Source organism: Nanorana parkeri, unplaced genomic scaffold (assembly GCF_000935625.1).
Source record: "Nanorana parkeri isolate BGI_ZX_2015 unplaced genomic scaffold, ASM93562v1 scaffold201, whole genome shotgun sequence".
Lineage (NCBI taxonomy): Eukaryota > Metazoa > Chordata > Amphibia > Anura > Dicroglossidae > Nanorana > Nanorana parkeri.
This window is the reverse complement of record NW_017306469.1, coordinates 1059587-1076108: the sequence shown is the minus strand read 5'-3', so window position 1 is coordinate 1076108 and position 16522 is coordinate 1059587. Positions and strand designations below refer to the sequence as shown.

Genomic DNA, 16522 nt, shown 5'->3' with positions numbered 1-16522 from the left:
CATAAGTGATATCACACATAAGAAGAGTGTTCAATATTTCTGAAGTACTGAATGCCTGTTGATCATTACATTAAGTTATATTATATCTTTGATCAGTATATGTCCCCCTTTCCCTTTGCAACAGTGTAGGTCTGTCAGATTTGTTTTTAGTATTGCACCTCTCTTTATAGAGTTTATACATGTTTCTTTGAATTTTATGGCTCTATATATTTGTCTAAATCTATCCTAAAATAAGGAGTAAATCTCCTTTTTTTGGATGCTTAATAGAATGAGACTCGTTCCTTTTAACCCACCTCGCCATAACCTACCGGTCTGATTGCACCACTGTGTTGGTCCAAAAGCCCTACTCCATAGAGGCCATCATTTCTATACACTGATGATGATGGCCAACTAGCCTGAAACAGTTACATGCAGCCTGAGGCTTCTCATTGGGGCATAGGGGGGGGGGGGGGGTGCCTGCTGCCCCCCTTTCTGGCCAGAGCTTCCCAGGTTGCTACGAGATCAAAATGTTGTCTTGCACAGGGGCCATTTAGGTGACTCTGTCCTTCACTGGTTGACTTGACTGGTAATGCTATTTGCTTATGCTTGCACAGCTACCAAGGTAACCTCATCTCCATCCGTTATCGGTGGAGTGGACACTTCATTTATATTCCTGAGTGACTAGATTTTATTTTTTACAATGTAGGAGTGGCACCACCCATGGATGTGTCTGTGATAAATGTAACAGAAGACAGAATGACAGTGATTTGGAGACCACCTCCTTCCTCACTCCACCATTATCGACTGTCTTACCAATCTACTAAAGGTAATGCCATGCCTGTGGGTACTTTCTTGATTCATGTCTTGTCATTTATTTTTTTTATCTACATCATAATTCAAGAACCTACTCTAATAGTCATATCCATAGGTCAGGTAAACTACCATTGAGAAAAAGTTATTTCATCAGAGAAAGATATTAAAGTAAATAATGCTAACTTAAATGGTCTTTTGATATTTATTCACTTAATAATGCCCTTAGTTAACTTGATGTATGTATGCTGGCCTGTTTGTATAGTGAAATATATTGCACACTATATTGCACACTATTCACTGCATTAAATAAAATACATATATTATACACACACACACACACGCATATAGTGTGTGTGTGTGTGTGTGTGTGTGTGTATATATATATATATAATTTAATTCTGGAGACATCTTGTAATTTGAATTTTGTAATAAGATGTCTGTAAAAAAACAAAGAGTGCATTTTACCGCACGTCAGCCCATCATTTGAATGTACTGCCCTATGCACAACAAATACGGCACAGAAACTCATGCAGCAATTTGAGCTGTGAGCTTCACACTTTTTTTACAACACATTTTTTGCGCATTTGGCGCGCATTTACAAGCAGTTGTGAACAAGGACTCCAGCAAAAATGTCTTTTTATAATGGAGAATGGCTAGAACCCCTATTACGGTGTTATTGCTGTATCCATGTTGGGAAGCACTTTCCCCACTTCCTGTCCCTATGATTGTCTTGTTGTCACATGGATAAAAAGTGAAGGCCAGGCTCCCTCGCAGTGTCACAGACAGCAATTAAAACCTGACCAAAATTATAACCTTTCCCCACTTGATTCAAAACTAAAGAAAACATTATGGCTGGAGTTAAGAGCAACATGCTTTTAAAGAAAACCTTTTAAAGAAAACCTTTCTGTTTTTGTATAACTTATTTTAGACTCAGTGATGTCATCACTGCGTCTTTGTGCTCTAAGTACTGTATTGGAAAGAGTACATTTTACTCTCCCAATACTTCTACATTAAATGTTGAATTTAAAAACCGGTAATAAGTCTGTATGTTTTGTGGTTTTATTCCCACAGGGAGGATGGATAGTGTGGTGATTGCTAATGATCAGACTCAATATTCACTCACCAATCTACAGCCAACCACTGAATACAGAATAAGCCTAAGCTGCGTGTGGGGCCGTGAGGAAAGCGAGAGAGTCACCATCACTGCACAGACAGGTCGGTGTAAACAAAGACAGCTATTTTTTTTTTTAATATTCCATGATGCATGAGCAACCTCAAACTTTCAACAAATGGCCGACCAAATCCTAAAAAGTGTACTTACTCATTACTTATTACTTGGGGATCTGCCCCATTAAATGGCGGCATGTATCATGTATTGATAGACATATGTTATATATTCTCTAGACAGATTGATCAAGGGTACAGTATAAAATCAGGCAATGGTGATCAATCTTCTTTAGCGGAATGTATAGTGGTTTTATACATCATTTTTCATGGCTAAGTAAATCTCAAATATTTAAAAAACTTTTTAAGACACCAAGTGAAGTGCTAGTTTTCTTTTTGCATGTTTCTGACTCCCGGTTTACATCTTTGAGATAAAGCAGCCATGTTAAACTGGTGTTTTATGAGCTGAATGTGTCCCTTTTGCTCCTTCTCTGCGGCCCTCAATGGTTTAATTAAAAAATAAAATTTAAATGTGCCCACAGCTGCTCTCCAGGAGATAAGTTATGCTTTCTTACATAATTTTACAGCAAAATGCTTTAGGAAATGTCTTATAGACCTCTTTCTCAGGGGAAAAAATATATTAAATTGCAGTTTTACTATGATGTGAAATTCTGAAGTGCCATAATCCTTTTTCTGGAATTAGGAATGTGTGGTCCTCAGTTGACATAATGCTACTCACAGTAGACATATTGCACCCACCATGAAGATTTTGTTCTCTCAATTCAACCCACTGTTATATCTGAGTTTGACATGCCATTTACAAGGCCTGTTACCGTTCTGTTAACAAGTGAATTCATCGAGCAATGACTTATGCCTTATCATAGGAACAAATTTCAGTCAGACAGAAAACAGCCTTAGAAAAGTCACTGTCTACTGTGCTGGCTAACCCATAGTGCTTTGGAAATCCTTTGCCATGTATTCAATACTTATTTGTGAAACAAAGGTTGTATAAAGATAAAAAACAGATTCAACACAACAGTTTAAAAACATAAACATGACACAAAAAAATAACTAGATTAAAACGTACACAAGACTATTTTGATATCCATTTTAATATTATACTTAAGATTGTTTTGCATACTGCTTATTATAGCTAAAGTGCTAATATTGCAGAGTGAAAAACTCAGCAATCCACAAGAACTAATCAAGATTTTTTTTCCATCGTCTGCCCCATGAATGAATATTTCATTACTTGCTGGAGAGTTAAATCATCTTTTGATCCTTATGTTTCTCATGGACTCCATTGGTGAGGTCCCTGTACTTGAGCTCACATCTTCCCATTTATGGCAACTTTTACAAGGAAGTCCCACTTTCCTTTTTGGATTATTTTTGGAAAGAGTGGGATCAAAGTGGGTAAAAACACCCAACACTGCAATATGGACAGGAACCAAGGCCATACCTTTGGCATGGAGATCTCGGCATTGGAGTGTCTTTTATTATGTATGTCTTCCGAAGAATGCGGTTATCCCATTCAGCAGAGTCCAAAGTATACCATGAGAAAGTATACAATGAGAAAACTCTTGTGTTTGCCCACATGACTGCTGAGAATCATAGGTAAACACTTCTTTTACATTGAAAATACTTTTGTTACCTTTGCCCCCCACTGCCAATGAATACTAGACAAAATGTCTTTGTGGCAAGGGCTAGGCCACAGCTAAAACATAACTCTTTTCTGTTTACATTAAATCGTGCCAGTCACGGAAAAACAGTGAGCACCCAAACACCATGACTTTATAACACAATGCAGAAAATCTGTTTTTTCACCATCAGTTCTAGACAGATGTCCAACCATCAAAGCATTTCAGCAAAGTTGACGTGGTAACCGATTAAGCTGGCAAGGTCAAAAACATGCCAACAAAGCTGTGACAAGTTATAAAAGAAAAATAAGGGGAGGGTGGGCAGGGATGTTCAGCTTAGTGGTCAACTCCCAAGTGGCCAGCAAGCCCACTTCCTCCCACTTATAACACTTTACTTGTCTCCGCCTTTGTAAGCTATCCCCCAATTAATAATTGATTACGCCCCCTTTTACAGGAGGGGTCCATTTTATTCATTTTATGAACCACATCCTCACTGCATGATTCCAGCAGTAAAGGCTCCCTCTCCTTACAGGCCACAGGATCTGCCATTCTTAAGGGATTTCAAAGCATGCTATGGAGAGATGGGGTGACATCACCTGCACAGCCGCAAGGATTTTTTCCTCCCTACAATGCTGTATTTTATATCAATGTTTGTGCATATTTTTTAAATCAGGTAGAGCCAGGCCAATTTCAGTATTTTCATGGAAGGTCTACTTTAAGGTTACATTTGTGTGTGAGTTTGCTTTAAATGTTGTGTAATATTTCTTAACAATATCTGTAGTTTACTTACAGATCGTCCTTGTTGCCTGGGGCTGCTTTTACCATTAATATGAAACAATCAGATTCTGTTGTGCATCCTTTATGTTAGCCTTAGTTATATATTTTGGCATTTCAGACAGTGTATTCTGCTGATCTGGTTTTAATTTATTTTCTTTCTTTTTTTTTTATCCGTCCTTATAGATCTGGCCCTGAGGTGACTTTGGTGACTGCATATTGCTGCATTCACACATTGCTGTGTCTTACAACCTGTCATTCATCGTCACACTTGTCATTTTTGTTTTTTTTTCCTTGTTACAGCCTTGGATCCTCCGCTTGGCCTGAGGGCCAGTAACATCAGTGACTCGGGAGCTGTTTTGCTGTGGGAGCCACCAAGGGCAGACATTGAGAGTTATATAATCACACTGACACACCACACAGGTCAGTAAAGATCACACATAAACCACATATTTACACACAGCGGTTATATAGAAAACTATGTATGTTAGTCCTAAGGAACAGAAGAGGCAATATACAGACACATGAATGAGCTGCTACTGCCTGTGTGCTCGTATATCAACATTAACGTCTGCACAGTAAATAATGACTAAAAAAGTATTGCAAAGCTACACCTTAAAGGAGAACTCCAGCAAAAATGTTTCTTACCCTTTGCATTGGGGCTATCCTTGCAATGCAAGGATTGCAAAAACAATGCAAAGTGCTTGTTTTTGTCTAGGTGCTAAAAAAAGGTTATACTCACCCGATCCTCTATTCATCCCTGGAGCCTTGATCCCCCTCCGCTGCAGCAGTCTAAGCATCCTTGAGTCATCACATTCTATACACAGTGTATAGGAAATGAGGATCCTGTGGGACATACCATCGCTTCAGCAGCAGGGGGAGGCAGGCTTCAGGGACTGGAATAGCAGACCGATGGCTCTGCAGTTCAGGCAAGTACAGTGTAACTTTGTTTTAGCAACTAGGCAAAATGGAGCACTGAACCCTTGCAATGCGAGTGTAGCCCCATTGCAAGGGTTAGGAACATTTTTTCCCAGAGTTCTGATTTAAAGAAGAGCTTCAGTATGTACTGCTGATACCTAAAAATGTCCAATAATGGTGTGGAGGCTGCAGTGTCCCTCAAGTGTTCTGACATTTCCTCCACACCTTATTTTTTGCCATTCTTTGTTTTCAATGGGGCCGAAGCAAGCAAAGCAGTCACAACATTTTTAATGCATAGTGCTATGCTATAAATGTATTTTTGTATGTTTTAAAGCAGTGGTATTGCCGTGGTATTTATAACTGGACCCTATAGCTCCTACTGTAAGGAAAGTATTCATTAGTATTAAAGCCTATCTCCAGTAAAAAAATAAAAAAAAACTACCCTTGCAGTGGGTCTACCTGCTCCTTTTATCTAGGGGGATTCTGTAAAACACTTTTACTTACCTGATCCCCGCTCCCGCTAGCTCCAAGACTGGCACCTGCAGCCTCTTACCCCCTGCACTCTGGTGGTCATAGGCCTGCTGATATAATGACATACAATGCAGAGCCCATAGCCCTGCATTATACATGAGGGCACCGAGGAACAATCCATGAGCCGGAGCAAAGGGGAATTGAGGACCATCATGGGAGAGGGCATCAGGTAGGATAAAGTGCTTTACAGTATCCCCTAGACATAAACCAACAGTGCCAAAGTAAGCCCCCTGAAGGGTATTTTTTTTCTTAATCGGAGATAGGCTTTAAAGGAAACCATATGTTCTAAGAGACATATGGAGGCTACCGTACATGACTTCTTTCTGAAAATGCTAGTTGACTATATCTGGTTTTCTGAATCACCGAATTACCGACCCAAGACAAGTATGCAGCAAGTTACACTAATGTTAAAACTCCTGACTTGCATACTGGTTTCAGGTCATTGTATGAAACCATTAGCTCAACATGATAGCCGGGCAACAAGAGATTTCAGAAGGAGAGGTCACAAATGGCAGCCTACAGTTACTACATGATTAAGGGATCATAACATTTTGTAAGAGCATGTGTGCTGTATCTGGTGACCTCAACAGTTCCATATTCTAAAGGTGCCCATACACTGCTCGATTCTCGTACGAGAATCGCGGGAAATCCCGCGATCGTACGAGAATCGAGCAGTGTGAACGGAGACGTGCGACCGTTTCTACTGTACGGTCGCACGTCTTCTGTCGAACCAGCATGTTCGAAAACCAGCCGGGAATCGTAAGATTCTCGGCTGGTTAGAACGGTGCTCGGAAGCCAAAGGCCGAGCGGGCCGGTGTGCGCACGCGCACACTGCCCGTTCAGGATTGCGGTCATCGGAAGCCCGCCCCTCAGGGGGGCGGGCTTGCGATGATCGAGAGTGCGATCTGCCTGTCCAAGATAGGCAGATCGTACGTTTTTTTAATCCCTGTACAACCATCGCAAGACTAAGGTCTTGCGATGGTTGTAGAGTGTATGGCCACCTTAAGACATTATCCAAACATGGTGCAGCTTCAAATCAGGTGACATGAATTGCAGCTGAAAATGTTTAGTCCCAAGTCCATGAAATCGCAGCTAGCTAAACATTAAAAAAGCTTGTAAGGGCAAGACAGACATCAGCTAATTCACTGCTACTTCACTCATATGTTAAGCTTTTTTTTTTTTACATGATACACTTTTAAAAATGCTGCATAAAGTACAATTTTTTCCGTAGTATTTGGTGCATTCTAATCTGACGTTGCTCCTTCTAAAGATTTTATTTCTCTGAAGTACCTTTTACAATATTAACAACTACCTGGGTTGATCCCAGGGCCAGGATAGTCTTCACATCCTCGGCAATGCCATCCTTGTTTCTGGTTTAGTCCATGTGTCAGCAGATGCCATAGAGAATAATGGCCATCTCTATCATTAGCCAGGTGCCAGACATGACCGTTATTCTCACTGGTGTCTCCTGCTGCATGTGTTGGATTGCAAAGCAGGATGGCCAAGTGCCAATGATGCAAACACTATGCCAGCCCTAAGCAGGCTATGTACAGCATAAGGGTATGTAAACAGCCATTCCCACCCATTTCCAGTGTTTATATAATATGCATAGTATTGCATAACTGAATAAAACCACTTGTTTGCATATGAATATTTAATATTTACATTTCCAGACAGCAGATGGAAGTTTTGGGACATTTTCACAAGTTAACTGGTCTTAACCTAATCTTAACAGCTTTGCTGAATGAAGCCTGTTGTTTACAAATCATAATAACTCAAGCATGGATTTACACACAAAACTGAATGATTCAGAGCAGTCACTCATACCCCCTCTTTCCACTCCCTGCCTGCTTTGCTCATATTAGGTAGTAGGGAATTTGAGTCCGAGAGACAGAGTCGCAAATCAAACAGCAACTGCTGTGCTTTCATTTTATAAAACACATATTGTTGGTGGCACCACTCTATAACAAATGGTTATTTGTAAAACAAAGATTTTGTATGACTAGCAACAACACATAAAATATAAGTTTAAGCAATGGAAACGATGTAAAGCTTAACTCCAGCTTTGCCGTCAGTCTTGCATAGTCATAAAGGCTCCTCTCCTGTACTGAAAATGCTTATTCTGATTTCACTGCAAACTATGAGCTTCTCACAATGTGCATTTGAAGCTGCAGCAAGTCAGATAGAGGTCACCACATTCTCTTGCTGGAGGAGTTTCTGTTCAGCATTAGTGTCCCTGGCCTGCCCTGCTCATTCACTGGATTTCAGTTATTTCACTCATGGAGCCTTAGCATCACATGTGAATGTTACCTAGGGCAATCAGCATACAAGTACAGTCTGTCTAGGAATGTCCACTCCTCTGGACTGACACCCATTCATGAAGGCATTTTCATATTTGCAAAAATCCTCCCAGGAACCAGCCCACTGCTTGCATCAGGGCTGAGGGCTCTGGAGAGGAGTACAGTGGCAGTGTAGTGATGTGTCCAGGAAGCTACAGCATGGACCCTCCCACCAGCCATGGTACCTGAGTTGCATACAGAAGCAGAGACCTAGTAATGATGTCACTGGGTCTAAAATACGGTATGGGTTATTAAAATGGAAAGGTTTTATTCAAAAATGTAATTGGCATATTGATAAGGGGGTAAAGGAAAACATATGGAATTAAAAATTCCACTTCATCTATCAATGGTGAGCACATAAAAAGTTGTATATGTTTAAAAAAAAACATCCATCATTAGGGTGAAATCTGATGTCTTTCTTGGATTAATTATCAGCATATCGTTTTCACTAAAATACACAAACCTATGACTTGTAGTTAAAGCCTACGGATTGAATTATTTTGCATACGGTAATGTTTCCATTCATTCTCTAGTAATATCTTGCTTTATAAATAGACAGGAGTTCTTTAAATACAGAATGCCTGCATTTGTGCTTTCTCTTCCTCATCAGTTTCAGGAGAGACAATTCTCATTGATGGGGACAGCCAGGAGTTTCAGCTGCAGAACCTTCTCCCTCATACCCATTACTCAGTCTCCTTGTCAGCCAGCAGCGGGCCTCAAGCCAGCCGGAGCTCTGGTGTCAGCTTTACCACATGTAGGTACAAATCATGGCTTGAGCCAGGGCGCTCGTATTAAACTGTATTAAATGAAACTGAAAGGTACTGTTCATATTTCATTTGATAATTGATGCACACTTTCCATTCACCTGTCTTTTAACAGCGCGGAGTGTAATGCGAACATTTTGCATGCTGCCTTGGCAAGACTGTGCATCCCAATATTTCTCTCTCAGCATGATTTGTTCTTATTTTCCTTTTCTTTCTATTTTCTTGTAATTGTATATGAAAAAACTAATGCCAATCCACTGAGAAAAAGAATGCTAAAAAACATAAACTCCACTCTAATAGTATAGCCAAAAGACATTGGTATCACCTCAGCCTCAGGGATTCTAGATCAGTGTATCTTATACTTTTTGAAAAACATAAAAAATAAAAATAAATATGAAACATCTAAAGGCATCCCAGTCTAAAAAGGGATCCCCCATTCACATCAGAAGCCCCTCTTCCTATCAGAAGCCCCCTCTTTCACATGATAGTCTGCCATTCACATCAGGAGCACCTCTTCACACAGGGAACCCCCTTCACATCAAACCCCGCCTTCACATCAAACCCCCCTTTACATCAGAGCCCCCCTTCACATCAGAGTCCCCCTTCACATCAGAGTCCCCTCTGCACATCAGGAACCCCCCGTCACATCAGAGTCCATCATTCAAATCAGGAGCATCCCTACACATCAGGTGCACCCATACATCAGGTGCACCCCTTTACATCTGGAACCCCCTCTTCACATCAAAGTGTCCCCTTCACATCAAAGTGTCCCCTTCACATCAAAGTCTCCCCTTCACATCAGAGTCTCCTCTTATACACATGGCAGAGGACAGGAAGTGGAGCAGGTCAGGAGAGAGGCAGACTCCAGCTACGGAGTTCCCTCCATTCTCTTCTGAATGCTAGGTCGGCCCTGAATGCCGCTGACCCTGGTTTAGGGCCATGCATTTGCAGCTGGCCTGCCAATGAAAAAGTATGGGAAACAGTGTGGGAAAATACAGGCCCCAACCCATGTTGAATCAGTATGGGATGCAGCATGTTTATTTGATGGCAGAACGCAGAGGGTATCCCAGTTGACAAAGGCTGTTCTAGATTCTAAACACAGGACCTCTGGTATTCAACAGACTCCCATCTCCACTTCAAAATAGACAGCTCAGCAAGGGAATTCAAAGCCACTTTTTTAGTTTTGGATAAAGTAGGAAAGGGTTTATTGCAGTCTGTGTCCACCTTAGGCAGAATAGCCCCCTCTGTTTGCCCTAGGGGGGGGGGGCAACTTTTTACAGTTGTTGCAGACAGGTGAGGGAAATCCTTCCATTGGATACACCTATCCTAATGACAGTTGTCACTTTGGAAAACTCGCTAAAGAAAAAATCTTTCACCATACAGAGTCCACCGCTGACAAACTTCTACTCCATTCCCTATGCTCTCCCCCACCCCATTCCCCTGGGAGTCAAACCCTCTTCCACCTCTGTGTTGGAACATTTTGGAAACACAAGTTGGTGACATCATCCTCCTCTTGCACTGAATCCTGGGAGGAGATAACATGCTCCCCAATACCTGGAAACACTGTTTCCTTTTTTTGTGTCAGCTCCAACAGAGCAAAGTGAAAGAATGATAAAGGTGAGTTTAATTGGGTGGGGGTGAGCTACATTTTTTATTGAAGATTGTCATTCTTCTGATACAGATAACACGACAAATGTGTAAGTATAATAGTATAAGCATGACATGTCGTACATAAACATGTGACATTATAATGCAGACTCGTCATCCGGAGCCATGGGTGACCTTGGTATAACAATAACCACTTACATGCCTATGCTGTCGATAATGCATTATCACATAACGAACATGAGACTGAACCTTTTAAAAACAGAACTGAAACTTAAAGTAGAAATTAAACTCTCAAACTTTTGTTCAATAATAAATCCAGATCAAACAAATAGACATTGCCCAGCCAAGTATTTCTTTACATTTTCATGGTTTCAAACAGCTCCAATTCTCTCAGCTCAGCTTCCCTGAACTTCCTGTACCATACGAGATCAAAAGGGACAGCAGCTGTCCATCCACTAGCTTAGATAAGAAAGGTGGGGAAAGACAGAGGAGCGGGAAGCAGGGGAGTGGCTTGCCTTACTTTGACTCTGTGTTTGCGGAGTTACACACAGCTTACCAGTACACACAAGGGTGGCTCCATAGTACCCTGCAAGAGAAAGGAGCCACCATTACACAGGATATCAGAGTTAGTACTCAGGAGACCAGCTGATTCTGCAGTAAACTAAAACGTTTAAACATCAAGGAGCAGCATCCATTTTAAGTAGGGATGTTCAGATACCAAGTACTGTACTCGGTACAAGTACATGCACAGATACTTTTCTAGCTCCAAGACTAGACTAGAGAAAAATTCAAAAGTTAGGAGGCAGCTGTCATTTGTAAGGAGCATACGGAGGTCCTAGGATTTGTACATCTCTGGTTTAATGAATGATTTTTTTACTATAAATATATATATATAAGGGATGCACTGATACTTGTCTAAGTACTCACAGGTACAAGTACTGATACATTTTTGTTTATTGCCATGTGACAGTTTTTCTAAAACAATACAGACTAATGATTTTAGGACAGTGGTGGAGCGCCAGAGCCAGGTCCCAGCATTTGAAACAGCTTAAAAACATGTTTTACTTTAAAATCACTTTAAAATAAAAGAACTAGAGGGCGACATTGAAGCCATCGAGGAAAAAGGGCAGCACTGGTTCAAGTGCCAACTTCCAATACCACCAGAGAATCTGTCAGTTGTGCTCTCGCATACCAGTCAGTATATTACCAATTGTTTTGACACACGCTTCGTACTGAAAGTAACCTTTGCTCCTATACAGTATTTCTTATTATGTGTTCAGTTTGAATGGCCTAGGTTTGTGACAGGTTTGCTTTAAACTGAGACTGCCATTAGAAAAAAATGTTTTTGTAACAGTATCGGAGCTAACTCACGCTTTTATCAATCTGCATCTGCTTTTCCGATTCTCCACAGGTACTTTTTTTATTATTAAAACCATAGCCGTTGTATAGATTGCAGTATTTCTAAACATCCAGTGCATTCCCGAGCTGAGCATACTCTTATTGTCTCATTTAGAACAATACGTTCTCAGATATATCATGATGCTGGTGCGCGAATGACCTATTAAATTATGAATAGGACTTCAGACTCAATTTGCTCGGTGACTGGTAGCCAGTGATGTTCTTTAGGGTGCAGTGATCAAATCAGTGATAGATCCTTGGCTAGGTAAATTGAATTTATTCTGCACCAAAAATATGCAAATTGCATCCATTCTGCAGCATATTTGTGTTATGATAAAGGGAAAAAGAAATCTTTCTTGATTTATTACTGGTATTGATACTTTTGGAATCTAAGGCAGAATGTTAGGGAATTTATATACAGCACAATAGATCACCTGGATAATGAAGGCTGACAGTTTCAAAGCGTAATTTATATAAAAAACAAATGTTACAACTGAGAAGAAAACAAGCAATTTAAGAGGGTAACGTGTAAGTAAACTCTAATAAGGAACTTCTCTAACTTGCTTCTTTTTGTTTTGTAAACTTTACCCTTGAAAACTTTTTTGTTATATGTGTTCAATAAGTACAAATGCCTGTTGATCCTGCCAGAAATACAGTACGTTTGTAAGTTCCTCTAAACTACAGAACACTCCTTTGTGTTATGGAGATGAGGAGAGGGGGAGGTGTTTTTTAGTCTTAGCACACTTCTTGTCCTACGTTGACAATGCTACTCTTCCATAGATACAGTACCGTGACTGAGTGATGTCAACCTAGGACAGGAATTGTGTCACTGGCAGGATCACCAGGTGAAAATAAAGGGAAAAGGTCTGAAAAAAGTAACCACATCTGGACTGGCAAGCTTAATTTCTTGTTGGGTTTCGATGCACTTTAAGCCCACCTAAAATTGGTGTTTCTGTTCTTGTGTTGAAGATGACTAGACAGGGTGAGAAATTGTCAGACAATACTAAAAAAAATCAGCCTTGTCTAGCATGCAACAACTAGCAGATCAACTTATAGAGATATTTTGGTTTGGAAAGCTTTGCCTGATTTTTGTTTTTCTCTTTTGAATTCATCATAAAAGGTGTGATTTCCTCAATATGGTTGCGGCAGGTGGACTGGCCTGAGAAGCCAGATAAAAAGGCTGCATTTTCATAGTACAAAGGGTGAAATGATCTAGAGAAGATCAGATCAAAGACAGTTAAATGAGGGTCGGAATGCCTACTGTAGTACAAAAATATCAATTTTATTTAGTATTATTTAAAATATGGGTCATGAACACAGACTAACAGACCACCACCAGAAACCCAATTAAAATTGGTTAACAACCAATAACACACTTGCTACAAACAGACATTCACGGACCAGCTGGTAAAAGTAAACATATAGACCGGCGTTGCTCTAAAAAGGTGTGCTGACAGTGCTGAAAATAATATATAGCAAGTACCCCAGTTATGGAGACAATGTATCAATGAAAATTGGATTGGCTGCTAAAGTTAATAGACCCCCTCCAAGGGTCCAGAATACTGTGTCTGTCACCCCCAATGGCGGTTAATCTAAATTGGGTCTGGTCTCTGGTTATAATTGTATTTTTCTTACATTTTCATAGTGCCTAAAAGTTATAAGAGTCAGGGAGTGATTCAGCCAACAAAGATCCATTTTGAGGCTAGGTTCACACCCAGGCGATTGAGCTTTTTGTTTGCACGATTTTGCTGAAAATAGCTCCTGTACCTTTTTGCGCGACAGGCAATTTCTACCACGTGACAAATCGCAAAGGTGTGAACAGCCTCCATAGACTTGAATGCAAATCTCTGTTTTGTGAGAAAAATCGCCTAGATGTGAACCTAGCCTTAGGGCCGGTGCACACCTGGGCAATCCGTGACCACGTGGCAATCGTGCACAATACCGTGTGGACTCCCAAAGGGTAGCAGAGTCGCCCATCACAACGATCACGCTGTGGGTGTCATTATTTTCTAATGGCACCCCAGTTGCCCCAGACGGATCGCGCTGCATCCAAACACAATCGTGGCTAAAACAGCTACATGTACCTTTTTTCTGCTATTACCACGCGGATGTACCCCATTGAAATTAATAGGGCTGCGCGGCAATCGCTGTCTGCAATTGTGCAGGACTGTGCGATCCTGGGACGTGCATCACGGATCGCTCAGGTCAGCACCGGCCCTGAAGCTGACCATACACTGTACAATTGGAGTGACCTTTAGACCTACCAATAACCTAATGATAGGACCATCCTGATTGGATACAAATAAAATGGATCATTTACATGTGTCTTCATATTACATTTGATACATTTTAATGAGATTGCACAGAGATTAGAGAGTACAATCAGATGTATGACAACGCTTAACAGAAATATCAGTTTTAGGTTAAAAGACCAATAATATTATGCACTGAATGTCTAAAAATGTCATCACTTAGTTTTAGCTGAGCAGATAGGGAAGAGCCTTCCATTGGATAATAGGTCTAGATTCAGCAACTGTATGACCCCAGAAAGTTAGGTCAGCTGCCAACCTGAATATACTGATTGAACAGGTATTTGCATCAATGGATTTTTTCTTCCCTGATGGCACATTGGGCATATTCCAAGATGACAATGCCAAGATACATCAAATTATGAAAGAGTGGTTCAGGGAGCATGAGACATCATTTTCACACACAGATTGGCCACCACAGAGTCTAGACCTCAACCACTGATAATTTTTGGTATGTGCTGGGGAAGACTTTAAGCAGTGGTCCGACTCTCCCATCATCACTACTAGATCTTTTTGAAAAAAGAAGGGATAATATTAGAGGTGCACCGAAATGGAAATGTCAAAAACAAAACAAAACCGAAATAAAAAAAATTGTCAGGCCGAAACCAAAAAAGGTTTTTTATTTTAATTTTTTCATATTTTTAAAATATTTTATTTTTATTTATTTTTAATAAACTTTTTAATTTTTTATATTTATTTTAATTTATTAATACATTTTTTATTAAATATTTTTATTTTTTACTTTACTTTTAGGGGCTTTCGGGGAAAAATTAGAGGTCTGAACAGACCCCTGATATTTCCCTTTTAAAATAGAAAAAGAGATTGAGGACAGAATGTCCTTAATCTCTTTTTCTGTATCCCCTGTTATCAATGAACAGGAATCCTCTATACTGAGTGTTCCTGTTCATTGATAACATGAGGACAGAGTAAGTTTACTATAACTACAACTATGAATGAACAGGAGGTGATATAGATCACTTCCCATTCATTCATAATTGAGGATATAGTAACCATACCATGTCCTCAATTATCTACAAACCCTCAGCGATCACTGATCACTGAGTTTTTGCATTGGCTCTCCTTCCTGACAGCTGTCACAGGAGACTGAAGGAGTGGTGCAGGGAGGAGAGCTCAACCTCCTGTGACAGCGCGGGCTGTCTCCGCCCACACAACGCTCTGCTGGACTGTGATAGGAGGCTGAGTGGTGTGGGAGGAGAGACGCCGGCCGCTTACATCGATGAACGTGATCTTAAAAGCCCCTTCCCTAGTGTAGGCGGAGAGAATAACACTCTCCCTTCTTTTTTTCCGTTTATTTGTTGTTGGCGGTGCAATTATTCAGACCTTCCTCTGCTGAATAACATTATTATGTAAGATCTTGGTGAAAAATAATGCAACTCTGGCCGGAAATAAATGTTGAGACATTGCATAAGCTTATCTAAATGATGCCACGTGGAATGTGTGCTGTGATCAAGGCTAAAGGGACAACAAAATATTAGAGTGTGTGACTTTTTTTTGGACTTGTATTATCACCCACCTATTGGATTCATGGTGGGATGCATTGAGGATCTACTCAAAAGAAAGAACCCGGAAAGACCAACTCAAAGCAGAGCAAGGGGCAAAACTCCATACTGGGGCCATAGACATCTATAAAGTCCAGGACGTGTGTGGGGAGAATTCTACTTTACTTAACGCAAAATACAAATCTCAATTGGAAGAGTTTAGTGCCCGTTACCTGCATGATTTGACTGTGGAACGCCTGCAGTTTACAAATCATATTATGCAAATTACTGAATTTTGTAAATAATTACATAACTGATCAAATATTAAAGAAACCTTTCATAAAAGATGGAGCCTACTTTTGCTCTCCTTCTAAGATTGCTAGTTGTCTGAATGTCATAACGAAGTAATGGTTTTAAAGCTGAACTCCAGGAAAATAGCTGAATGCACAAAATAAATCCATGCCTCAGAGCTGTTTTACCTACGAAACAATTTCAGGGTTATTCACTAAGCTGCTGAAGGCAGCTAAGTGAATATCCGAGCCGAAGTGAAGTGAGCCGATTGCGGTTCAGCTATTCACTTCTGGCTTGTAGGGCTGATTTCAGCCATAGATCGGCTAAAATCAGCCGTACATTGCCAGAAATCAGCCGTACATCGGCTCTGTGCAGCTACAACATGCACAACCCTGTCAGGCAGAGCAGGAGATCTATTTTTCTGATGCAGTTATTTATTTATTTATTTTTCTGATGCAGTTATTTGACACTTACAGGGCTTATCCCACCCTGATCCCC

General features: G+C 40.5%; 1 protein-coding gene across 1 annotated transcript in view; it reads left to right on the top strand.

Annotated features, from left to right (window-relative positions):
• LOC108786298 (tenascin-R-like) overlaps nt 1–16522 on the top strand; it is a 197533-nt gene that overhangs the window by 149442 nt on the left and 31569 nt on the right. The window contains exons 12-15 of the mRNA XM_018555557.1: nt 686–805; nt 1864–2007; nt 4671–4790; nt 8766–8909. Of these exons, the coding sequence (XP_018411059.1) occupies nt 686–805; nt 1864–2007; nt 4671–4790; nt 8766–8909 (528 nt within the window). The remainder of the gene's footprint in view (nt 1–685; nt 806–1863; nt 2008–4670; nt 4791–8765; nt 8910–16522) is intronic.